Source organism: Coniophora puteana (genome assembly GCF_000271625.1).
Source record: "Coniophora puteana RWD-64-598 SS2 unplaced genomic scaffold CONPUscaffold_15, whole genome shotgun sequence".
In the NCBI taxonomy this organism is placed as follows: Eukaryota; Fungi; Basidiomycota; class Agaricomycetes; order Boletales; family Coniophoraceae; genus Coniophora; species Coniophora puteana.
This window is the reverse complement of record NW_006913067.1, coordinates 236070-260977: the sequence shown is the minus strand read 5'-3', so window position 1 is coordinate 260977 and position 24908 is coordinate 236070. Positions and strand designations below refer to the sequence as shown.

General features: G+C 51.1%; 9 protein-coding genes across 9 annotated transcripts; 4 read left to right on the top strand and 5 right to left on the bottom strand.

The window, feature by feature from the left end:
* Positions 1 to 351, bottom strand: CONPUDRAFT_65411 (uncharacterized protein; the record flags this gene model as incomplete). The annotated part of the gene is made up of 1 exon (XM_007775592.1): positions 1 to 351. The coding sequence occupies one exon, from the start codon at positions 349 to 351 to the stop codon at positions 1 to 3; it is 351 nt and encodes a 116-aa protein (XP_007773782.1).
* Positions 352 to 1808: 1457 nt separating this feature from the next.
* Positions 1809 to 7457, top strand: CONPUDRAFT_158609 (uncharacterized protein; the record flags this gene model as incomplete). Its single annotated transcript, XM_007775648.1, has 14 exons — positions 1809 to 2048; positions 2100 to 2267; positions 2316 to 2560; positions 2609 to 2680; positions 2728 to 3196; positions 3251 to 3385; positions 3441 to 3932; positions 3992 to 4422; positions 4472 to 4772; positions 4824 to 5406; positions 5790 to 6347; positions 6411 to 6767; positions 6834 to 7054; positions 7110 to 7457. 14 exons carry the CDS (start codon positions 1809 to 1811, stop codon positions 7455 to 7457), a joined length of 4620 nt encoding a protein of 1539 aa, XP_007773838.1.
* Positions 7458 to 8504: 1047 nt separating this feature from the next.
* Positions 8505 to 10100, top strand: CONPUDRAFT_76890 (uncharacterized protein; the record flags this gene model as incomplete). The annotated part of the gene is made up of 1 exon (XM_007775647.1): positions 8505 to 10100. The coding sequence occupies one exon, from the start codon at positions 8505 to 8507 to the stop codon at positions 10098 to 10100; it is 1596 nt and encodes a 531-aa protein (XP_007773837.1).
* A 1796-nt stretch (positions 10101 to 11896) lies between these two features.
* Positions 11897 to 12597, bottom strand: CONPUDRAFT_158606 (uncharacterized protein; the record flags this gene model as incomplete). The annotated part of the gene is made up of 3 exons (XM_007775646.1): positions 11897 to 11916; positions 11992 to 12191; positions 12377 to 12597. The coding sequence occupies 3 exons, from the start codon at positions 12595 to 12597 to the stop codon at positions 11897 to 11899; spliced, it is 441 nt and encodes a 146-aa protein (XP_007773836.1).
* Positions 12598 to 14654: 2057 nt separating this feature from the next.
* Positions 14655 to 16662, top strand: CONPUDRAFT_65343 (HET-R; the record flags this gene model as incomplete). The annotated part of the gene is made up of 3 exons (XM_007775588.1): positions 14655 to 15554; positions 16003 to 16362; positions 16483 to 16662. The coding sequence occupies 3 exons, from the start codon at positions 14655 to 14657 to the stop codon at positions 16660 to 16662; spliced, it is 1440 nt and encodes a 479-aa protein (XP_007773778.1).
* Positions 16663 to 16737: 75 nt separating this feature from the next.
* CONPUDRAFT_76889 (uncharacterized protein) lies at positions 16738 to 18310 on the top strand (the record flags this gene model as incomplete). The annotated part of the gene is made up of 8 exons (XM_007775645.1): positions 16738 to 16932; positions 17163 to 17261; positions 17312 to 17350; positions 17404 to 17472; positions 17537 to 17689; positions 17748 to 17825; positions 17893 to 18036; positions 18086 to 18310. 8 exons carry the CDS (start codon positions 16738 to 16740, stop codon positions 18308 to 18310), a joined length of 1002 nt encoding a protein of 333 aa, XP_007773835.1.
* Positions 18311 to 21269: 2959 nt separating this feature from the next.
* Positions 21270 to 22821, bottom strand: CONPUDRAFT_65185 (uncharacterized protein; the record flags this gene model as incomplete). Its single annotated transcript, XM_007775580.1, has 3 exons — positions 21270 to 21556; positions 21618 to 22056; positions 22126 to 22821. 3 exons carry the CDS (start codon positions 22819 to 22821, stop codon positions 21270 to 21272), a joined length of 1422 nt encoding a protein of 473 aa, XP_007773770.1.
* A 54-nt stretch (positions 22822 to 22875) lies between these two features.
* Positions 22876 to 23310, bottom strand: CONPUDRAFT_29212 (uncharacterized protein; the record flags this gene model as incomplete). Its single annotated transcript, XM_007775552.1, has 1 exon — positions 22876 to 23310. A coding segment is annotated over one exon (435 nt), but the record flags the coding sequence as incomplete, so codon positions are not given.
* Positions 23311 to 23399: 89 nt separating this feature from the next.
* CONPUDRAFT_23477 (uncharacterized protein) lies at positions 23400 to 23912 on the bottom strand (the record flags this gene model as incomplete). Its single annotated transcript, XM_007775548.1, has 2 exons — positions 23400 to 23708; positions 23763 to 23912. Coding segments are annotated over 2 exons (459 nt in total), but the record flags the coding sequence as incomplete, so codon positions are not given.
* Positions 23913 to 24908: the final 996 nt, after the last annotated feature.

Genomic DNA, 24908 nt, shown 5'->3' with positions numbered 1-24908 from the left:
TTATTTTCCTGAATATAGCGTGTGACGTACCGAACCGAATGTAGACCTAAGTCTCCCGGTCTGGTCTACGAATTTCATAACTTCATTGATTCCGGAGGGTTTTTTGAGTAGGTAGGCTTCTGAGAAAGCCTCTCGACCGAGCGTGCACATGAGAGCCTGACGAGCTCGCCCCCCACGAGGGCAAGTAAAGAGGAAGTGTCTGACGGTTTCATCTCGGTCCGGGCAGTATTCGCACTGCGGAGCGTCGCGTTTTCCAATGCGGTGGAGGTGTCGATTCAGAGGGAGGCGTCGGGTACGCAGCTGCGTTAAGACAGCCGTTTTTCGTCTGGGGAAAGAACTGATCAGCTTCATATAAGAGGAGCAGCCATTTATCAGAGACATTCACAGCAGAGGAAGGTTCGCTAAAGTCGCTAGATTACCACTACGCAGCCGCGCTCAGTACTGACAACAAGTCCCTCGCCATGGGTCCTATGGCTACATATATGTTCGGTGCTGTTCATGACGACGCCTCGCTCCCTGGTCTCCGCGACAGGATCGTCGCCTCTGCAAACTGTTGCGGTTCTCGCGGCCCGACTTGTCCAACCCCGGGATGTTCGCCAGCGGCTCCACCACCATGAACATTTGCCAGCTCACTTCAGAAATGCCCAGGTTGTTTCCCCTCCACGCTGTTGTCTCCTTATACGTGCTCGCCGGAACAGATAATCGCCCCTGCAACGTAGACTACATCAATTGTCGCGAACTTGCCACTGTACTGCGGGAGACACCTTGTATCCGGTATCTAATAACGTACAATATCCGCCTCGAAGAAGTTGCACAGGCGCTTTATCCCTGTTCATCAGCAGACGGCACTCTTACAGTCCTCGCTCCTCATTTGGAGGAACTTACGCCTGACTACCTGAGCTTTCTTCCCGAGGAACAGTATGCGCAGCCAGATGAGTCGAAGATTTTCTTGTCCTTGGTGCCATGTCTCGTCGCCCGCTCTCGTTGCGGTTCCTCGCTGGATAAATTGGAGCTAAGGGGATGCCGCCACCTCAGGGACAAGGAGAGGAAGGGGATCGAGGATCTCGGTATCACTCTGAATGTTGTTGGCCAAAAGAGTTAGCGTATAAAATAAGGTTCTGTAGCGCCATAAGCGCCACACGTTATTATCGGAATATTGGTCCTAGTTGCAAAGAGGAGACGTGGCCCAAGGTAGATGTCAAGGATACAAGTAAGGTTGATGAAGATTGTCGGAGATGACGCCGGAAAATCAGTCACGTTCACAGTATAAAACAAGGATTTACTCTCAAACAGAATTATTTATGTGGTTTCCGCCCTACAAGACAGCGTGACAGCAAATATACTACATGCACGGTGTCGTCGAGTATACAGTGTCACTCCCACTGCAGGCAAACGGCGATTCTACCCGAGATAAAACCGAGAGAAAGAGGCGGCGAGATAGGCCCCGGGAATCTTCTGCCAACGTCTCTCCGCCCATTGGCATATTATATGTCCAAATTAGGAAGGAGGGTCTCTCCGCTATTGGCATATTCGAGAGGTGGACAGGCGGAAATTTACCGACGTCTCTCCGTAGCTTGGCATATTTCAGAGGACGGTAGGTTGATCATCAATGTCATGGCATATACCTACAGTAGCAAAGTAACATATAGCCTATTCATGCCAACTGTTTGCTGGCTCCCGAAGCAGCCCGACGTCCTGCCTATCTGAGAAATCGCCGATGGTGGAAACTTTTTCGCGTTGAGTTCGCCGCTCCCCTTCAACCTCATCAGGATTCAATTCAGTCCCTACCCCGCAAGGCACTTCCCACAATGCCGCCTTGGAAGGTTCGTAATATCGAAGTCATCCCAAGTGACTTAGACTGCCTGCAGCCCGGTCATCACAAGCGCAAAGTACCTGGAGTCGTCATTAATGCATATGGTGCTATACTGCAACAAAATGAGGGAGGCGCTGGTGACTACGCCTTCCTGTCCTCCTACCTTGGAGCCGTGGTGGGCAACAATGATCCTCCGAAGGGGTTCGGCACCATGGAAGAACATATCATTGCAGCGGTGAGCACATCCGAGTACATAACACTGACGATTTCACTCACTTTTGCCCAGTGTCCATCAAAGGTCCCACAGGAGCTTGCATCCCGCCCGCGATGGTTCATTCCAATGTGCGGCGGTAATCCAGCACATTGGGTGCTTACTTGGGTCGACTTCAGTCAGCGAGAATACGGAGTGTTCGACAGCTTACCCCAGTTCCACTCCGAATATTGGGCAGTCCCGGTGCGTTACCTTTGCACAGTTCTTAGCGTGCATTTGACACCTGTACAGGGGCTCAAGTCAGTGGTGGACACAGTGTGCGAATTCATCAATGGCGAGAGCATACCTTGGGTAAAGTGGACACGGCGCATGCAGGTACCACCAACGAGTGAGCAGCAGGTTGATGGGTGGTCATGCGGCCTATTTGTCCTCCTGGCCATGGCTACGTTGTGCCGAAAGCAGGACCCCAACCTGATTGGTCACAGTCAGCTGGAGGCGGCGAAGCAGATGGTGCTAAGAGAGATCCAAACCGAAATGTGAGTAACATTTCACCGATAATAACAGTGATGCTTACGATGTCCTAGGGTCCCGACTGAACCATTGGCAGTGGTTATTCACTTGCCTATGGTTAACGCGTGCAATTCTTCGGTGGTTCTGTGAGTACCTTAATACCTATCGTGAGCTATGCTGACACCGGATGTAGTGGCAAGCGAAAAGAACCACCTCTTGATGATGGCCCAGACGTCAATGAAGGAGAGGGTAATGGTGGCCCGGGCATAGGTGACTCGGGAGGAGGTGGAGATAGAGGTGGGAACAGCGGTGGGAACAGCGGTGGGGACGGTGGTGGGGACGGTGGTGGTGATGGTGACGATGATGAGGGTGACGATGATGAGGGTGACGGTGATGAGGGTGACGGAGAGGATGAAGACGAGGAAAGCGGGACGCACCGACGCTCCGAGGCCCAGCGTAGAAAAGACCTCAAAGACGATCCATATACGGATAAGGTCGAACCGCACTCCGTTTTTTGTATTGCATGCCAATCGACGAAACAGCTCCACAATGAAAAACGATACCACGACGCGAACTGGCTTGCCCATAAGAAGATTTGCTGGGCCATTACTGGGAGGAAAACTGTCCGGGTTAGAAGGAAAGTTGCAAAAACCGCTATACCTGTGAGTCGTCCTACTGATATCGAGACTGAGCTGGGCTTACCATGAGACAATTAGCCCTCCGGCAACACATCGCTTCTGAGCTTCTTCCAGCCGAAGCAAGGATCGAAGGCGCGTGTGTCTGCCGCATCAGTCCAGCCTCCGGCGAGCAGCACGGAGAAAGTGTCCTACACATCTAAAACGGTCGCGGCTGTCAGTAAATAAGTATAGTAGAACTGCAAGGCACCTAATAAAACTGTTTCACCAGACTCCCTCAGTGGCGGCCATATTTCCTGCCCCCGATCAGCGTCGCGACATTTCTGAGTTCACTCCATATATGTCTACGCCAACGACCCATATCTGTCAGCAAATACGAGGCGAGAAATACCAGGAGTACATACTTCGGACACGCACTCGCCGTCTGGGTGGGATCTCGCCAGAGTTCCGCGCCCACTGTGAACGATCCCTGTTCCCTCATAAACCATTCCGACCAATGAAGTCAACTCGAGTGTTCCCAAGGATCGAGGCGGTAGTGAACATAGCGCACAAGAATGACTGCTTGAAGGAGAAGGATTGGACGGAAGACGAGTTGCGTACATTTGACGAGGGCTTGAGAGCGCACGCTCGATGGGAGGTTGACTATGCAAACCGGGTGGTTCGGGCAGTACGATGCGAAGGAAGGACGGAGAAGATCAGCAGGATATGTGACGCCTGTGAAAATGTCATGGCTGACGATTCATTCAAGCACGCTGTACGAGACGTAAGTGTGTCACTTACTGATTTGAGCGTCTTATTCTGTACTGACAGTTGTGGTTGCAGAAGACGGCGGAAGCAAAATTAAGCGCTGAGGAGCAGCACGCGATCGCACAGGCTCGCGAGAAGTTCACACCCCTAAACCAGTCTTCGTCGGACTCACGCGAACTCAAGGGCAAGCTTTCCGATCCCGCCATATTCAAGGTCCTGCAGCGGTTGGAACGCAGCAAGAATGGGTTCTTTTGTTTCCTGTCGCTGTGGCATGCGTCTCTTGAGCATAAACTTGACAACTACGAGACCTTTGTTGATGTCTGCCAGGTCTTTGAAGAGCACTTGGAACGTGAACTCTCGGACAACCCACACCTTCTGAAGGGGATACGTTACAGCGAGAACTACAATAACTTTACGATTCTTGTCCGTGGTGGCGGCACTAACTCTGCACGTCAGTACAGCATTATTCGAAAGGAGTTGAAGCTCCCGAGTGCACGCTCGCGCAGGTATGCTCATGTCGATTTATTGCTTGTAGTAATGCTCATTTCTGCACAGAGCATTAGTGGCCAAGTCGGCTGACGCGCTCCAGAATCCTGAACTCCATTATGAGAACCTCGCTCGTGTAAGGCGTCTTGTTGATGCTGTGGGGTACACCGGACCTATTGGGGCTGGTGCAGACAACACGGTAGCCAAGAAGCGACTGACATACTCAAACGACTACGGTAGTCATGTCCTTGGATCCATCTTGCCTTTGAGTGATTGCGAGGTAGATGATGGTGAGGATATTGACAATGTTGTAAAGAGGATACTCCGCATGAATGCGGTGGCGACACAGACTAGGGCCATCCTTGTCAAGGTAAGCTACATGTACACCTCACGTTTCCTTGTATCTTCTCACAAAATACAGCCTTTAATACCCGAAATCCCACCTATGGTCGTTGCATTGATACCAAGCAACGGCAAGGACACCGCTGCCGAGGCACATCAGCAAAAGCTCAGCTTCCTCCGCATGGCTGGCGCTCTCAAGCTGCCAATCATCTCATGGGCATCCGATGGTGCAGCATATGAGCTAAAGGCACAGGTGATGATGGACAACGAGGTGACCACCCAACCGCCACTGGTCTACAATAACCCACTGTATGGTGTCCACTTGCAGACACCTGTCTTTCCAGACACTGGTCCCCTCATCTCAATATCCGACCCAAATCACGGAGCCGGTAAGACTTCTCGGAACCAGCCTCAGCATGGTACACATGCGACGAGCCTTGGGAAGGGTTGCCTTGTCAACAGGACTCTGGTTGATCTCCAGAAACGTCCAAACTCGGGGCTTCGAGTGCGAGACGTGAAGAACGTAGATAAACAAGATGACGGCGCTGCTCGGCGGCTATACACCCACAAAGCCCTTGTAGCAACCACTGACATGGATAAGGATGGTGTACGTACAATCCACAGAGGTTTTGAGGGCCTCTTTGTCTGGCTTTTCATGTTTGGTACGTGTTTGCCTGCATATGTCAGGTTTCGAACGTAATGTTCTTTTTAGGATGCCTATGGGAGGCATACATGAACCGCTCAATGACACCGGGTCAGCGAGTCTTGGCCGCATTCCGTGTTCGATTCTGGCTTCATATTTGGCTCCTCCACATCCTTGTGTTGTGTGCCACCTTTCCTGACCTCTATTCACTCTCTCGTTCGTTTATCTCGCCGGCTAGCTTCCATATCTTCAACCGACTATGCGACACTTTGGTGCTTCTGGTAATTGCTCACGGAAAATATTACCCTAATCACCCCTTCTGTCCTTGGCTGGTTGGAACCGATTTTATCGAGCACTTTTTTGGGCTCGCTCGCATGGTTCTACCTGATTTTTCATATGCAGAACTCCTCAAAATGACGCAGAATATCATGGTCCGGCAACGCATACTTCTCACCACAAATTTTGACGATCGTCGCGAACGGCGTGACTCGGCAGCAGGGTATATCCTTGACCATGATCCCACCCCACTCTCCCCGGCTGAACGTATCAACGCGATGGTCAATCTCACAACACATGATATTCACGGCATCGTTGCTACAGCGTATCTTGAGGCGTCACAGTTCTGCATCGACATTCTGGGAATACGGGCTCCCGCGCTTACAAAGCCTCTCGCGCTTGTAGCTCTTGGTTCCCCCCCATCTAGTGCACTTCCCAGCTCTCGCATTCTCGTCAATGGCCCGGATGATGAGGATGAGGACACCCACCCCGAACATCCATCTCTGTGTGAGAACACTGACCTGCCGCCATCAATTGCTGAAGCGGCCGAGGAAGTCGCACGGATGTATGCCCTTAGTGAGGACTTGGACAAGGCCATGGACGAAGACATAACACTTTCGGAGCAGGCTCGCTGGATTACGGTAGCATGTCCGTCACCACTAGCTGCTAATGTCGTATTCAAAGGTGAAGCCAAACTAATTCATCTCATTAACCTAGCCACGCCTGTTCTCACCGCACTATGTTTAGACCCGATTCTCTCGTCCGTGGGTCAAAGCCCCGCCTCCCGTAGCGAAATTCTCGATGAAAACGGCAAGATATCTGTGCCTAAAGTCCTCGGTGCTCGCTTGCGCTATCAGTCACATGCGACGGTGCATTCTGAGAAGGAGGCTGGACTCAACCCAAAATTTGCGACTGACACATCGCTGCAAAAAGTCATTCAGACGCGCGAGGAGACCAAAAAGATGTCTATGCAAGAGGCGTCTCACCGTACCCGTGTAGCCCATTTTGAGCATGAGGATGCGTCGCAGGTGGGCCCGAGTGCTCGGCTCATGCGTTGGATTGGGACCGCGCACAGAATTCGCGAAGCCATTGGCTCAGACGGTGGTGCGTTTAACTGTGTTTACTACTATATCCCGTTTGCGCTGATGCGGCCCGTGTCTTTTCTCTCAGGCTTACCGCAGCTTCAGTCACGAAACGTCTCTGCTATGTATCCCGTTGTCGTTGGCTCACACCTTATCCTTCGGAATTATGAACGTATCTACATTGGCGAGGTGCTCGACTTCTACCGAAAACCCGACTCGAAAGGCAGCCGACACAACTCACTTGAATCAGTGGATAGCATAGATGAAATCACGTCTCTGGCGGTTCGTGTTTTTCTGCCTTTCGACCCAGTGAGTCCCGGGCATCTTTACCTCACAAACTACAATACAAACTCACTGATTTCAGGTTTCTACAGAGTATTCGGAGGAGTTCATGTACGACGACTCAGGTGACGACATCCCCGGCCCCGTCCTTTTCCGCCCGTACCATCACAACCATGAACTACACACGTATGTTGTGTCTTCTGATGAGATCTTATATCACCTGGGTCTCCTCGCGTTCTCCAAGCGATCTGCTGGCGAGCCCTCTTCCTATCCGCTGAGGCTCACCCCCGACGCGGCTTCACACTGGAAGGTTCTCACAAAGCCAGCGATTCGACAGGTTTTGCCCAAGATCAAGATCCCGGGCGGGAAAATGCGCTCTTTCTCTTCTGTGGTAAACGCGGATGACACTGTAGCAGTGCCATCTTCGTGATTGACCACTTGTAGCGCGTTTGGTGAGCTCCTGTAGGACTGTAGTCATTAGCATTACGTCATGCAATTGTACCTATCACGTGACTGATGTCTCTCCGAGTTGGCATATTTGACACAAGGATTAGACCTTCAGCGTGGCATATTTGAGACCAAAATACTATGTTTTGACGGAGAGACATAGGTGGGAGTTTCACGGGGCCTGGCGAGATGAAAGCCCTTTCCTCCGAGTTTTGGAACCCCCTTTTGCATAGGAAAAGGTATTCTTTTAGCCGACATTTGCGTCAGTTTTGCGCAGGTAAATTGGGCAGGTTACCAAATTTGGACTCCATCTTCCTGATTTGGACGTGTTTCTATCTAATCTCCGCACAGAAATGGAAACTCCGAGACAAAAGTTTACCTTTTCAGTAACTTTTCGCGAAAAAGGCTTTCATCTGTCCGCCTTCTTTAACCACTTCTCGTAACAGAAAAACAATTGCAGAAACATCGCAGTTTGTCTGCAGTGTCCGTGGCAACTCCGGGTAGTGAAAGGTTGTGGCGAATGAAATATATGTGCCTATTGTCGCTCTCGTTGCGCAGTGGTGTGACTGAACTAATGGCAAGGTATGGCGGATGGATCGGCGCTCGCAGCTGGGTTCTTCCAAAACTGTTGAATATTTGAAGCTTTGAAGATGGCGATAGAGCAATCCAAGGGATTAAATTTCAATCTCCGACGGTGCGCCGACGAACTTTAAGTCTCCGCATCTGATACGGCTTCCATCCCGGTTTCCTCACCTCACGATCACCTCCCACAGCACTGACAAGGTCACTAGAACGCACATTAATAAAGGTAGCCGTCGTTCTTGTCCGCTCAAGGGTCGTATCTGACCTTTCTCAGCTCTACATCTAGCACAAGGATCTTCCATCGCCGTGATCAGTACGCCCGACCGTACCCCCAGTCCACATCGATAGACACGACCATTAGGTAGGCTCGAGTATGATCGTCACAGTCTAGAAGAGCTCATCTTACGCTCCCTCCTGAAACAGAGCAACCTCACTGCGAGCTGTTTCCATGGCAGCGGCTGATCTACCCTCAGAAATCCTCTACGCCATCTTCGAAGAGTGTGCCACGCTCGCCCACGAGCATGATCGCGACGATCGTCCGTGGCAAGCTCACTTATGCAAGCCTGAATGTCTTCTGGACTGGATCTATGTCACGCACGTCTGCCGACACTGGCGTGCTGCTGCTTTTTCATGGTCTCCGCTCTGGACCCGCCTGGTCTTGGTTTCTAAACCATGGGCAAACGCGCTACTATCTCGCTCCGGAACTATACCTGTTAGCATCTCAACAGATTTCAAGGAAAAGGAATGGGATAGAGACATTGTTTTGGAGAATCTTAGTCGAATCAAGGAGCTCGTCCTTGGAACATCCAACTTTGCTTCGCTTGAAGAGATTTTCAATGTCCTTGGAACAAGCGATCCCGATCACGGCACCATAATGCTTGAATCACTCAGCATCACGACCGTAGATCCCAGTGACTATCCCAACGTTATGCATGTTTCACCCAACGTCAGCTTTGCTAACGACCACAAACTAAGACGACTGCACCTTGACTTCTTCCCATTTGGGCTTCATTTCATGGCATTGGATGGCATGCAAAATCTCGTCGAGCTATCAATTTCAGGTATATCTATGGCTGATTGGTTTGACGAACTCGAAGGGCGGACTATCCATCTTCCCCGGCTTTCTCGGCTTCACATAGCCGATGGCTGGGAAGAATCCAGCGCATTTTTGGCAGCCCTCCAATATTCCAATCCTCTTCATTACCTAGGGTTGGATACAGGCGGCGGAGCTAGCACAAAAACTCTGCTGCAGTGCATCCTCATCACTCTTGGAAGATATCATGCGGTCAAGGCACACAAACCCTGGAAATTCCCTCTCACAATATCTGGTTATTACTATGCTCTTGGCATAGACGTGGCGATGGAACGCACAGGTGACAACGAAACAAGCCATTCAACAACGTTCTGCATCGAAGCTATTCAATCATCTCCTCTCAATAGCTCCCAGCTTCATGATCTCCGTAAAAAGACTATGCGCGAGAACTACCCTCGTTTAACATCCGTGTCGGATGGTTCTCCGGGGTTTCATTTTAGCAGTATGAGCGCCTTAGATGACGCTCTTCGCTTTTTCGGGATCCTTTCAGCAGTGTTCCCGGTCAGCTCTATCGTCGCGCTGACCATTTCCCGTAAGCGCGGATCCGGGGATACTATTTCTGCCTCCGTCCTTTCCATTATACTCATGTCTCTGCCAAATCTGGCGACTTTCTTGACATGCCGTACTCAGCTGTCGAATATCGTGCTTGCGCTTCTTCCGCGCCGGACCGGCTCCAAGATCTGGCCGATGCCTGCTCTCCGCCTACGCGAGCTTTCACTATCCTGTATAGACGATGTGAGTGATATAGGCGTTGATTGTTTAGTAGAAGACCAACCCCGTTACAACCTGCCGGCGACGCTATCACTCTCAAAGTGCCTTGCGTACCGCTCGAATTGGACGTCACTCGACAGGCTCTCCCTTACTCGTTGTGCCAGCATTGACGAGAATGAGCGGGTGGCTCTCCGAAGGCTGAAGATGATTGTGATCGAGGATGAATTGCTGAATCATTGACTAATTTTCTTGTCGATTGTAAATTAGTTGCCTCCGCCTTGTTACTCACGTACGCACAGTACGTCTAATGCGTACATATATGTCTGTATCATTGCTGTTTTTATAACAAAAGCGCTTCCTATATCGTCAGACACTATTCCTAGCAACTGCTGCCTGATAGTTCCGCAGTGATTTCGAAACAAAGGTGTCTTTAGTTTGCGCCAGAAGATAGTCGACCTCAGACGTTGAAGTGCATCCTACCCGTGATACACATCATCGGATCATGACCCATACGCCTCCGCCAACCCTTTCCAGTGCTCCGCGATGAATGTTCGTATTATCCTAGTTATGTCATTTATCCTCGCACTAGGCTGGTCTGGTGCGACTAGCTTGTTTGAAAACGAGATCTTCTTGTTAGCTTGCTCTAGTAAATGTAGCGTAGACACAATGATATACTGATCTCACGCCCTCATTGGTAAAATCGTCGTATGAAATCTATCTCGTCGATAAAGAGGGGGGCCACACTCGTGTCTGAAGGCAAGTCGGTACCGTGCGCCCCGTCAATTACGAATGTTGCTAAAAGATAAAGTGAGCGAGATCACTGTAAAACATTACCACGGGGGCTTAACGAAACGAAGACGATATAGCCAATGCTGAAGGTGGCGCGAATACGGAATCGAGCAGACCATAAGGTCGTAAATACAGTGCAAAGGGAAAGAGAGTAGGAAGGCAAGGAAGAATCGAGACAAAAACGAAGAGGACCGATGGTACGCACGGGTTGATAACAGCATGATCCCAAAGGACGCTTCCAGCTAAGCACAGACCTAGCACTCGTCTGATTCGCCCTCGAGCTTGGTTTCCGTCCTTATGCTGGTTGTTCGAGTCACATATACTCAGTTTCTCCCCACACGGGGAGAAAGGAATGAAAGCGTACGCGTAAATGTCGCATTCAAGAAAGGAGAGCGCTGCCTTGGCGATGGGTACTGTTCGTTGGCGCGACAACCAGGAAAGCGATGGTACATCGGAACCATAGTCGGAATGAACGTCTCGCTCGTATCACCAGGGGACACGCTTAAGCAGAATGTGAAGGAGGTGAGCAGAGTCAGATGATAGCAAAATCGCAGTATGATTAATACCGGGAACTGAACATCAGGATAAGAATGGGAGTAACGGAGTTAAAGGAACATGCGAAGTATGGACACTGTGAAGGTGGATATACCTGATTATAATGGGCACCATTCGGGTGTAAAATCCATAGTTATCACTCATTAGATACATAGTAACACTGAGAGTTCGTCGTGATAATCAGGTACTTGCTCGAAAATCAATCATTGTCATTTTTGTGTGATTCAATTGTCCGAATCACCTTAAATGTACCTGATTTTGTCGACGAAAATGCGAGACCACATGCAGAATGACTAGTTTTCATGGAAGAAGAGACCATTTATCACACGACAGAACATACAAGAATCAGGTCAAAATCAATTCTATTAATGCACTACACAACAGATAGCTAGCTGCAGGTTTACCGCAATACAGCTCCTGAACCCGCTATGACTATAGTTCCCTGTGAACTCGCTCAGAATGAGCGGCCGGTGCCGCCCCTCCTGGCACTCGACGAACCTGTGCGTGCGCAGCGCCATGCCCTCACGCAGCGACGTGACGAGGAACACATCTGCGATAGTGAGCAGCGCAAGGTACTGCGAGAACGTGAGGTCCTGCGTGTGCAGGAAGACAATGGGCTGGGAGGTGAGCATCGAGAACTACGAGTTGAGACGCACGACGACGTCGGAGAAGGCCCTGGCGAGCTCGTTGGATTAGGCAGTCTGCAGGGCGACTTGAATGAGGACGACCTGAGAAGATACAGTATATGAGTGACAATGTATAGGGCGCAGAGAAGGACATGTCATACCTTGGCCTGCGACTCGGGGTATCTGCAGCCGCTCGTTGGTCGCGAGCATCGTGTCGTGCATCAGGCTCAGCCACAGCCCCCTGCCGCCGGCGGACAGCCGGTGCTGCCGCAGACACGTCACAGTCTGCGGCAGCGGGTCCGCGATGATGTCCAGCGCCGCCACCCGTGTCGAGATTGCAGCGGAGCTCGCACTCAATCGTCTGCGGTGACAATGACGACGACGCTGCCGTCGTCATATCAGCGCCAGCCGACCCCGCCAACAACGGCACCAACAACGGCGGACTCAGAATCCGACAACTGTCCACCTTCTTGTACTCCACACGGAGCATCCTCTGCTCGTGGTCATACCACACTGAGCTGGATCGAGACAGAGATGTGAACTTACCCAGGTCCTTTGCACTTGATGCCCTCGCAGACGTGTTCGACAAGAGCACCTGCAAAGTTGGGGAGTGAATCGACTTGAATTGTGTCCCGCAAAACCGCGTTGAGGCAGACGGGCGTGCGGGGGAGCTTGGTGTGGTGCATCAACAGACCTGCATCAGAAGACCGACTTCCTTCGCACGTCTCGACGTCAACGCGCTGGATATGAGAGACGGCGGTCGGCATGGGGTACGACGTGCAGGCTGGGCACAAGCATGGAGGCGGCGGGGTGCTATGATACCGGTAACCTTGAACTGGATGGGGGAGGTGAAGGACCTGGGATGAGACGACTTGAGCTTGCATGTGGAGCGAAAAACGGCGAAGTGAGCATGGCTGGAGCGAATATGGCACAGCTGAGGAGATGGTATTGATGTTGGTCGAAGTGTTGATGGGCTTGGGCTCTTCTGCTATGGCCAACGCAGTGCTGGATGGGTGTTGAACGTAACATTGAGGCCGTCGTGAGCGTTGCAGGCCGCTTGCTACGGAGTTTGAATTTTCTGCCCAAAATTGGTAAGTCCACTCACGCTTCAACGCACTTCGCGCAGCATTTGTCCTGATCGATAACCTGCCACAATCACTCACAATTGCAATACGTACTGCTACATATGCCTGGTCCCAAAGTTCTCCCTTTGTAACTTTATTTTATTTGTGTCTACAACCAGCATCGGAAAATGACAATGATTTTGCGGTTCCGGGTAACAGTACATGATTTTACATACCAGGTACATGTACCTGACTTTAAATTCATGTCAAGAACACATGATTTAACAGAATGAGAAGCCACGTACCTTGTGCATACCTGAAAATCAGGTACATACGTTTTTGCAGTGTGGAACTGCCGGAACGGCATGTGGGTTTGCCCTCTCCACCGTCGTGGAAGTATTCGTGCATCCAAGAAACCACAGAAGTACCTGGTCTCACTCATGGTGGACTTGCACGCGCTGGAGCTCATGCGATTATCATAAAATACGCAGGAAATTATGAGACTTAACTGTTGTTCGACAGCCGATATGAAGTAGTGATGCATTGATAAATGAGAACGAAAGAACGCGTGCGTAATGGGGTCAGGAAAGCACAATGGTGAGTATCGGAAGAGCTGAACGTTTGCGCGTACTTACCTGGGCACGAAACACTGCTCCGAATGCGCCAACGGTTGTACCTCTCCAACGACCGTTATCTCTGTCCGGGTCGCGGATTGCGTGCCTCATGAAAAGCTAGCCTCGCCCTAGGCACACCATAGTTACACGGGTATACGCGAACCACAGCTCATCAGCGATTACAACCCACGCCTGTGGGCAACGATAACGGTGGCAAACCCTACGAAAGCGGGCCGATCGTGAACCCATCGTATACTGCACCGCCGGCATCGTCACCTCCCCCCTCTCGTCTTCTTCTATCGGAGATTGCATCGCATTGCCTCTTCGCCTTAAATTCGATGACTAACGCACGTTGATATGTCCTAAATAGTTCAGCTCAGCACATTCCGTGAACCATGACCGGAAAACCAAGTACAGGACGCGCGTTGGACGGCGGGACGAGCATCTCGCTGCGAAGGCACCAGGTAGCGAGCAGTGGAGAAGGGGTTCAGCCCAAGCTCGGTAGGACATGTCACAAAGGACGCGTGGTGAGGCTAGAACAGTTCGGGCGGCGGCGATAAGCCCGCTACAAGCTTCGAGAAGGACATGATAGGTCAAAACAATCGCAGGGGTATCATCGCATGCCTATCTCATCAGTAGAGGGTCAGGAGACAAACGAAGGGAAGCACCAGACGCAAACTCCATGGCAGCAGCGAGATTTCGGAAAGAACACCGTGGGAACGCTCCATTTGACGTTCCGGCTCTCACGGACTTGGTCCAAGACCACCTACTATCCGTAGTACATGTCCTTTTTTCTTGGTCTATATTCCTCACTCAAGCTCTTGCTTTCCTCGCGTTCCATTTTTGTATATCAAGGAACTCACTATATAAGGATAAGGAGTATAACAAACGCACAGGACAAAGTACTGCATTTAATCGAGCAAGCTCCTTCCAAATCGGGATCCGAAAGTTTTCTGCCCTCACCACGGGTTACATATGGACCCACAACGAAGGACAATCGCGGGAATCGTCATCTCAGCGCCTGGTGATGCCTCGTGCATAATGGCTCCGCTGAGCTTTTGAACGTCTACCTCCCCACCCAGTCAACCAGCGCGATAGACGCTGCAGCATTTGCACACCAGGGTAGCGCCACCTTCCAACCACACGATGGAAGACGCTAGCTTCCAACCGTTCGAAGGGCATTCCGGCGACATCACTACTCTCGCTTACTCCCCTGACGGCGCATTCCTCGCTACTGGCTCACTCGACAAGACCTTGCGGATATGGAACGCAGGCATAGGCCGTCAAATCGGCGAGGCATTTGAAGGACACATAGAAGGGATCAGTTCCATCGCTTACTCTCCCAACGGGCAGCACCTGGTCAGCACATCTCACGACAGAACGCTACGAGTGTGGGACGCGCACACGGGTCGAATGGTTATGGGACCGCTTTTGGGCAACACGCGCGGGGGGTTCTTGGCTGTGCAGTGGTCCTCGGACGGTACGCTCATTGCGAGCGGGGACGGCGATGCTTATCTGTGTTTATGGAGCGCCCATACGGGCGATCAGATAGCGACAATCATACACCCGATGCGCGTCAACGGTGTCGCATTTTCTCCCGACAGCAAACAAGTCGCGACTGCTTGTCACGATCGCCTCGTCCGTGTCTATGACGTCGACCAGCGCGAGCTTGTTCACGAGTTCAATCTACACAGAGCCGCTGTTCGATCAGTGCAGTATTCACCTGATGGTTCTTGCCTCGCCAGCGCCTCGAATGACCTCACTGTACGCGTTTGGAACCCTCACACCGGTGATTGTCTCTGGGAATTCCAACGGCACGAACATCATGTCACTGGCCTGTCGTTCTCGCCCGATAGCCGGTTGCTGGTCACCTCCTCAAAAGACGACTGTGTCCAAGTATGGGACCTGATGTCTGGGGATTGCATCTTAAGGCGTCTGTATGCACACAATGGGACGGCAGCAGCAGTCGCCTACTGTCCAGATGGAACGCACTTTGCTTCCTGCGGCGGTGGTAGCGTGCGTATTTGGACAATGCCCAAGGGAGAAGTTGTGCTTTCCGAAGGTGAAGCGCATGCACGGGAGCCACCCGAAGGAAGCATTGTGCTACCAAAAGTGAGTACCGTTCATGTCGTGATTTCGATGCATATCTTACGTAGAGCTTCATTAGTTGGTGACAGCTGAGAGTGCTGAAAGCGTCGAGGAGAAGCTTGAGTAAGAATTGTTATAGCGCCCGTTTCTGACAGCTCACATTATCTAACACAGACTCAACGCATATGAATCCGTTTACGCCGTAGTATGGCTTAATAATGGTCAACATTTCGCAACTGCAGGCAACAACGGCATTATCAGAACCTGGGACGTGGAGACAGGACGTGGGGCGAAACGCCCTCTCACATGGCACAACGACAGGATCAACGACCTCGCGCTCTCAGTGGATGAAAACACCCTTGCCAGCGCCGGGGAAGACGAGATTATTTGCATCTGGGACCTCCAGCAGGAGGACATGGCCTTGAAGCCCCTCTCTGGGCACTGGGGACCCGTGTACTCCGTCGAGTTCACCCCCGATGGTGAGCGCCTGGCGAGTGGAGGGTACGATAAAAACATCCGCATATGGGATATGAATGATGGTGCTTCCCTGCATACCTTTCAGCTTCATAACCGTCGGGTCCGGGACCTCAGCATTTCCGCTGACGGGTCCTACCTGGCAAGCGGGTCTGACGACGGCACTGTCTGCATCTGGGACCTCAAATCTAACAAACAACTAGGCGAATCTCTGGATTATGGGAGCCGGGTGTCGTCGGTCTGCTTTTCGCCTGACGGCTCGCATTTACTTAGTGGATCATGGGACGGAATGGTACGCTTGCTGAACATCTTGCAAAGAGAGCAGGTTTACGCCAAGGATCAACAAGACGTTGTTGATGGTGTCCGGTATTCAGCGATGGGTGACAAGTTTCTGAGCGTGTCGGCTAATAAGCTCCGCGTTTGTGACGCTAGCACGGGAGGGGTTCTCCTAACTCTACGACACGATAGCTTGGTTTTAACGGCAGCATTTTCACCGGATGGGAACCAGATCCTCAGCGGATCCAGTGGTGGAACTCTCTGCTTGTGGGATGCGAGCTCCGGGATGTTACTGCGCCCTAAGGTTTGTCTATGAACACTATGACTTGATGGCATGTTAATAATTCCATTAAACAACAGAGACTTGTCGATCTAATGCAGAGCGAAGGCGATGGTCCTCAGCCGCCAGCTGTATGTTTTACATTTTTCACGCTATTCTATTGCTTACGTAGCTCAAAATCAGCCAACGACTGAAGGAGGCATCCTAGCAAACTTAGCTCGCGCTTTTCGCCGCTTCGCTGGAGACAAACCAAGCGATGACCTCCCCGAACAGGAACAAGAAAGCCATAACCTCTCTACACTCGAAGTACGTTTCCATAGCTGCAATCACACGTATATACTGATCACTGTTTCACTTAGGATACAAATGACGCTCAGGCAAGCACCCCAATCGCGCAATCCATGTCGTCAACCCACCTAATGTATAACATATTAGAACGACCACCGTGTAACGGAGGTGCAGGACGCCGCACCTACAGAGCCACAGGCACGTCCTTCGTATACACCCTCTTCGCCTGACTTCACATGTGCTATCAGGCTCCTCAAGTAGCGCCCTCACAAGGCAGTTCACAAATTGAACAGGGGGCGGGGAGTGGCAAACGTCCGACACAACAGACAAAAAACTCGAGCTTCCCGGTGATGTTGTACCCTCTGCATGAAGATATCCATAACTCATGCGCGTATAGGCATCTGAATCTCGTGACAGTCTTGAAAGCTTCATGAATGTACGTTCCTAGTATTTATCCAGCCATACGCTGCTAATTACTGTTTCTGATAGAGACCAGCAGTTGTCTCCCGAAAGAACAATAACGAACGAGCAGGGGACTTTTTTGGCGACGTCGATGATGTAAGTGTGAAATTTCCGCTCATTGGTCGATAGGTTGATAAATCCTGATACGTTGACATTCAAGAGCACGCAACATCTGCATCCTCCAGAAGGGACGTCCGAACAAACCCAAGACAATCCTGGGCCTGAACGAGGATATTTGTCCGGCACCGTAACTCGTTCTTTCATCGCATTCTGGGAGCGTACTTTAGGACCTCGAACCAATAACGACACAAACGTAAAATTTCACTCCAATCTTCGAACACTGGCTTAAATTGCGTTGACCTCCATGACAGCGGTTTGAATCACAAAGCGAAACTAACAGCGCTACAGACCAACGGGATAATGTCCATAGCATGTTTAGGCGAGCCATAGTGAGCATGTCGCACATATCCATTTGTTGCCACCCGCTTATTTCCTTCATATTAAATGCGCCTATAGAATCGCATGTCTAGCGCTAGAAGAGCCAACACCGAAGGAGAGCACGGTCTCACAGGAGAGGCGCAATTCTATCCTATGAGCACCTTCTCTCGCCATACCAGCTGGCGTCGCCCAGTGATCATATCTCCCGCATACGGTAATCAGGTATACCCTCTACTCCTTTGTATATTACCGTCTAACACTCGCATGATAGCGCATCATGGCAAGCGGAGACACGCCGGGCAGACTCCCCGGTGGAGACACGGTCGCCGTCGACAGAGACGTATCTCCCACCACCTCAGACTCGGCGAGCTCAGAAGACCATTATCCGACGATCGTGGAAGTGCTGTGCTTTTGCAACTGTTCCCTGCTTTTCACTCGCTGGAAGAAAAACCCCTCTGCTCGCGGCGGGAATGAGGTTGCCTCCAATATGTCGTAGTAGCATATTTGAAGTTTCTGACATTGATATCGGATTTGACCTTTACGCCACTAGCTAGGAAACCTAAGGATTATATATATCCTTGTGGCAGACGTAAATGAGGAACACCACCGCGTTGACGGTCTTATGCTATGTACGCACACGGCGCATAGTGAAATGATGCGATGGGAGTTTCGTTCGCGACAGAGACCTCCGTGACGCCCAGTGATGTCAAGGCGGTGAAGTTGGAAATCGTCAGTGCGTCTTTTGCCGTGAGAAACGACGTTCCGGTTCGGCTTGAGCGCGGCCATCGAATGTACGCCGAGGACGCTTAAGTAGTTGCATGCGTCTGCTGGTGCTTAACAATGAGTTTGATAGGCAATCGCAGAGAGCGCAGCGAAACCAACCGACGGCCGTTTTAAGATCTCGGAGGTAATGAATCGATATCGCCTCTCACTGCACACATGATTGACCCACTAGGCTTGTAGTCAAGCGCCGCTGAACTCCAAGGCAGTGTCAAAAGTAGAGAACAGCATGAAGAGTCACAAACATAAACATATCGCATCCTTAACGTTCCCCACGAAACTTCACGCCGCCCATCAGCGTCCTCTTTGCCAACAACCCGGTAAGCTATCTCAATACAGCGCAGGAGCTCTCTGAGACTTACGTCAACTAGCATGTCGTTACCAGCGAGGGTACAATTAAGCGATGTCCTGCCAGAAATGCAGTACACACGGAAACTGACGCTGACGATGTTGGTGACTCTGTGTTCTCAGAGAGCTATGGTTCTCTCTTTGATGCGTCATCTTGAGATGCCTATGAGTAACGTGACACTTCTTGAAGAGTTGACCTTCTTATTATTAGAACTCATGGACTAATGGGTATGCTGTGCTTTTTAGTTAAACGGCGTGCATGTTCAAGAAAACACATATACATACACAGTCTGCATCAGCATGATGTGCTCTATCCCGTTACGGTAACTGACGATCTGCCACGGATTACACAGTCTGTTCGGCGGCTGTCGGGGGAAGCACCATCATTAGTAAAACAAAATGATGATTCGATGGGGCTGAAATCTCTCCGGGAAAGGACAGACCAGTGGGTTGAGCCAACACGTCTCCCTCCTTATCCACTGTACCTCTCAGCGCAACTCGGCTGCACGAGAAGACAATGGAGGGTGACACAGAGGAAGCCGTACCCAAGCTAACGTGGACGAGACCGACACAAATTCGGCTTTGAGTCATTCGACAGAGCCTGCCGATGGTGGTCAGCACGCATCATGCATGAGGGAGAGTAAGCCTACTCACAGCTAGTCGGACATGATGATGGCATGTCGGATGCGCGTTCCGGTGCAGCAAGAACAGATGAGAGCGGTCATCCGATCCGTGATGCACTCTTCTACTGCATCTGCCTACTGCTGTGCATTTCCCAGCCAAAGAGGTTCGGCGGTGACCGACTTTACGAGTTTCCTTGTCAGCAGTCTGTGCGAAAGAAGAAGAAAACTGAGCAGAGTACAGCGCGACCCGGGTTATATGCGAGAGTGGCTTGCATTTGCCGGATGACGACATCCGCGACGTGCAATCTTCGCACTCATGCTCATGCTTTCGTGCATCGAGGCACATGCACGTTCATCTATTGTTTTCACCCTCTTCCACCTCCACCAAGTCCACAAGAACGGGTGACCATGGCATAAGAGTCATCTGATGAGCCCTCCGCAAAACAACAACTCACTCAAGTCTCCAGCTCACTTCGGAATGAACCTGTCAAGAAGCCCCACCAATTCCTCAGTCAGCTGGTTTGGTCAGAGTCTGTAGCTCTCTCACGTCGCATGAGTACACTAGACATCGAAGCTACCACCTTGTCCCACAAGTCTGGTGCGTTTCGCATCGTACCCACCGTTGTTTATCACCATCTGATACCATCCTCCTTCGGCGCATTGAACAGCGAAAAAGGAGCTCAAGCAGCTGATTACGTACACGTTTTCGTAGATTGAGAAGTCATCAGGTGTTGGACTGGCTCCACTGGTAAACCCGGCAGGATTGAATCTTGGATACAGAGCGGCGAGCGCAAGTTCTATTGGGAAGACTCCTGTGGTATAAAGGTCAGTCAAGTGAGCATGCTGACGAGTTCCTATTGAATCGGTACATAGATACAGCGTTGTTTGAGGACTATGCAGTCCCTCTTGTAGTTTCTTAGCCTCATCTGAGTATAATCCTGTCATTATCGTAAATATAAACATGCACCAGTGATACCGGCTGTGGTGATTTTGATGACTACTATATCGGCCTATGAAGGTAAGTAGTTTGTACTACATACCACTATATAGTTCATAATCGGTGCGAATAGCTACATTTACTATATAACACTACCTAAAACGACCCGTCCCAACCAGGTTTTCTCCTTTTCCTGATGAGGTGTTGATGACACTCAGCTGCCAGGAATTAATTTCCCATGAGCCAGGGCCATCCTCAGCAACTGAGTTATCCTTAGAGAAAGCTGAGGACAATGGTATTGATGAAATGACTGTTGAGAAGCATGATGATGGACTTGGAGACTTAATTTTAGGTATTTCAGACAATGAGAACCATTGGGATTTGGATGAATAAGTGTTTTTTACTACAGTAATTGTTGCGACACAATAAAAAGTCGATTTTGTCACTGTTTTCTACTGTCTGATCAATCCTGATAGCTTCATTGAGTAGAAAACTGACTGCTCCAATTTTTTATGTACATAGGAAGCAAAATACACAATTTTATAGTGAAAGCCCTGACCTAGGCCAAAGCCAAGCCCTGGCCAAGCCCTGGCCCTACATCAGGGCCTGGCCTGGGTTTTTGCAAAGCCCGAGCCCTCAAAAGCCGGGCCAAAGCCAGGGCTTTCAGGCCAAGCCCGGCCCTGCACAACACTACTGGCAGATGTGAACGCCACCAGGCCAAACACTATCGACTTCATCTTCACGGCCATTGAAGCGATGCCTTTGGATCATGGCCCGAAACACGACTGTTCTTCACCTATCCAATTTCGCGGCACAGCAGTGCGTCCAAACTTTGGTGTGATATGACACGGGCGAATCAACTTAGATAGTCTTACCACACGGGCCCACAGTTGACCTCGGTGCGTGGCTCGCTTGAACTTGTACATCCCCGAATCTTCATCCATGGCACCCAGTTTTCGAAATAGGTGGACATAGACGAGTGGTTCTTCCAACACCGGCCGGGATAAGTGCTCAGGCAACTTGAATATAGCACGTATTTGCACGACACGAAGACCTAATCAAGCCAGAGATTCGGTTTCAGTTATGGCACATGATCGTGATAAGGAACTACGTACCATTGAGCCCACCAAACTCTGCATAGGCGTCGTGATCCTCTTCTAGAAGAGCAGTATCCCATCTTGGCAGTGAATGTGACTTCCTGGGACCGTTTGAGTGTGCAGCTGTTGCTCGAATACGCATTCTGAGCAAATTGGGGTTTAGGTGTGCATCGGGGCGGATATGAAGAACAGCGCCGTTGTAGAGATCGAAATGATCATATTCGTTCGGGTGGAAGCCGTGTCGAAGCCGTCCCTCTTCCATCAGAAAGGTGGTTAAGGTGGCAACAAAGCCGAATGCGCCATAGTCCGCCTCAAGAGTAGGGACCGAAACTCCACGGACAGGCGGGTGCTTTGCCACTTCAGGTGCTGCGGGAAGCGTCGGGTTGTGTGGATGAGCGACGCTATCGGATGGCATGTCTTCCGTGTCGCTGAGAATGGGTTCTTCGACGTCAAGAGCCTCAGTGCTCTGGGCCAGTGCGTCAGTAGAGGGGAATCGCCAGTCCAGGTACGCTGACCACCAGGCGACTGACTCGCGTCGTTGAAGCCATCGCGCCATTTGGAAGACATAGTCTTTATGGTTCGTACCTCGCCATGCTTTCTTAGCAAAATCAATGTGCAGCCGTTCCGTGTTCTCAGTGTTGAGACCGTCGAGCGAGCCAAGAGCGAGGATTGTTTCAAGGTAGTGAAGAAGCGAATGAAGCTTTGGGATATTGAAGTGATCTTGAGTACGCGCATTCAATGCGATGAAGATCTGCTTGTTTGCGTGGAAATCGGTCAGTGATTGCCGCAAGCGTGTGAGTGTTTCGGTTGTTTGGGAATGGTACTGTGCCACCATCACAAAATCCAGAAGCGCTCGTACGGCCTTCATCGCGCGCGAGTCCACAGAACCGGCCAATGCAGCGACAAACACACGCTGGAGCTGTCTATGTTCGCCAGCACTCCACTGCGTGATAGGTGAGATGCCCTTCTCGAAGTGTCTTAGCCCAGTATATGGTGGCATTGACTGCAGGTGTTTGTCGAGTTCGGTCGCACCACCAGCCACAAGAGCAGTGCACCACTGGACGAGGTGATCCTTGAAGACTCCGTGGTGAAGCTGATGCAGGAGGTCGGACGAGATACAGCGGAAGATATCTGTGTGGGGAAGATCAGACCAGAAGGGAGAGTAGACTTCGTGGAGACCATGGGCGACAAAATCTGGTGGGTATTCTCCGTTCTCTTGCATTGCTAACGTCTCTAGTGTCATTGCCTGCTCTCGATGCTCGAATGGCGACGGGCTCCCGCGATTGTCTCGGCCCACCAAGCACTTGGGACATCGATTCTGCATGCAGCAAGCGACTAGGCACTGCTCTGGGTGGTCTGCAATGTACGCAGCCAGGATCGGGAACACTCGACGAATGTAGCCATCCGCACACGTCATCTCAACTCCACGCTGGCCAGCGTCAGTGAGGGATCGGAGGATTTGCCGCATGCAATAATGAAAGAGTCGATACGCAGCAAGAGACGGGTTTTCGAATGTCGAGAGTTTTGTGGTAGGCAGATATCCAATCAACACTGTGGCATGTTTTGATGGCTGACGGCGGACACCTTTTGCTATATTCCCCAGAGTTAGATACACAGGGTAAGCAACCTTATCACCACGAAAGGACGACAGCTGTGTTTTGTCTGTTGACAGTATCACGCTCGCAATGGTTCCTCCATCCGGAATCTTGTCCTAAACGTATGTCTAAAGTCAGTTTCTGCTCATCAGTTATGGATTGCTTAATGGCTTGCCTGCGTTTGCCACCACCAATCGGCTGTCCACATCTCATCTAGCTTCCGGTTCTGCCCGCCAGCATCCATGTAGACACGCTCAGGAGCATAGGCTAGGTGATCCTTGAGAGCTGGATTGCCTATCAGCTCACGAACAGCCTCCACCGGATCGCGCATCCACATCTCAAACGTGTCCTCATCCGGTTCGTCATCTTCTGCTCTCTTGTCTCCAGTGGCTGACACGCGGACACATTGCCACTCAGGGCTGAGTCGACGTCCATCAGGACCAACATGCAGGTCGTCTATCTTTTTGAGCCATGTGTACGAGCTGGTAAAGCTCGGCTGAGTACGGTTTCGCGTCTAATGCAAACTGTAAGTGGGGTGCCTGCCTAATGATGTACTTTGCAAGCTTACGATGTCTAGCTTGAGGAACTCGTCGACGGCCGTCTGCGTGACGTTCTGCATGAGCCAACGCGAGAGGTCCCACTCTTCCTGGTCCCTGAACGGCCCATATGGACTCAAACCCTTTGCCGCTTGCTCATTACGGATCGATTCGAAGCGGGTGGGCTGTCGCTCTCCATATATCCATGATGCTCTCTCCCCGTACGGTTCGACATAGTGGGAGGGGGCCGGAGAAGCATCACTATGAAGGTCGTCATTCTCGTCTTCATCATTGTCGAACCTTGGCTGATGCGATAGATTTTGGCCAGCAGTTGCGTCTGTCTCTAGATTATCCAAGGGTTCAAAGGTTCGTTCAGCCTCCTCCATAGCCTCATCAATGTTGACATGGACATCAGGGGATGGAGATTCAGACCGGGAGTGTTGCCATTTGAGTGATCTTGGTACAGCGATGATAGGAGCCCCGGCATCGAAGGCAGATCTCTGAAGCTCTGCCTCCCATGCAGACTGACACTCGGGCTTCTGTCTTCGATGGCGCTTGAGGTCTGCCTCGGTCTTGAAAGGTGCGTGCTTACAGGTACATTTGTGCATGACAGATAAGCAGTGGTTCACAAAAACCGCAAGCGTCTGGTGTAGGGGCTTGGATATTGGCGCGCTGTCCGGCCTTGGTCAGCCACCCGACCCCCTCTCGTCAGCCACCCGCGTTTCGGCTGCAATCCAAATTTTGCGCCTCTTCACTCTTACCGCCATGTCAAACACGACACAGTGGGGAGCACGGTCCCGTGCACAGACGTGTACGTGTTTGTTGATTCATCCCTTTGTTTAATGCTGAACTTTATTTCCATAGCCACGCAATCGTATAAATACCTCAAGCACCTTGAAGGTGTGTCTCATTTGTATATAAAGCTGATACCGCCCATTTCTCTCCCCTCATCTGAACACCTTGCTACACCATCATGGCCAGCAGTACCCGACGAGCCTTAAAGCCCTCCCAGCGTGTGATAGCCAACAGTATGTACAGTTTCCCCCTTTATCGTTGCCATCGCTGACTCTGATCGTCCATCTTCCACTAGCCGAGAACGTTGAAGAGGATCGTCGCCGACGTCTTGATGAGGAAGAAGCTCGTGCCATCCGGCGGGTCGAACGTGAGGCAAAGAAGAC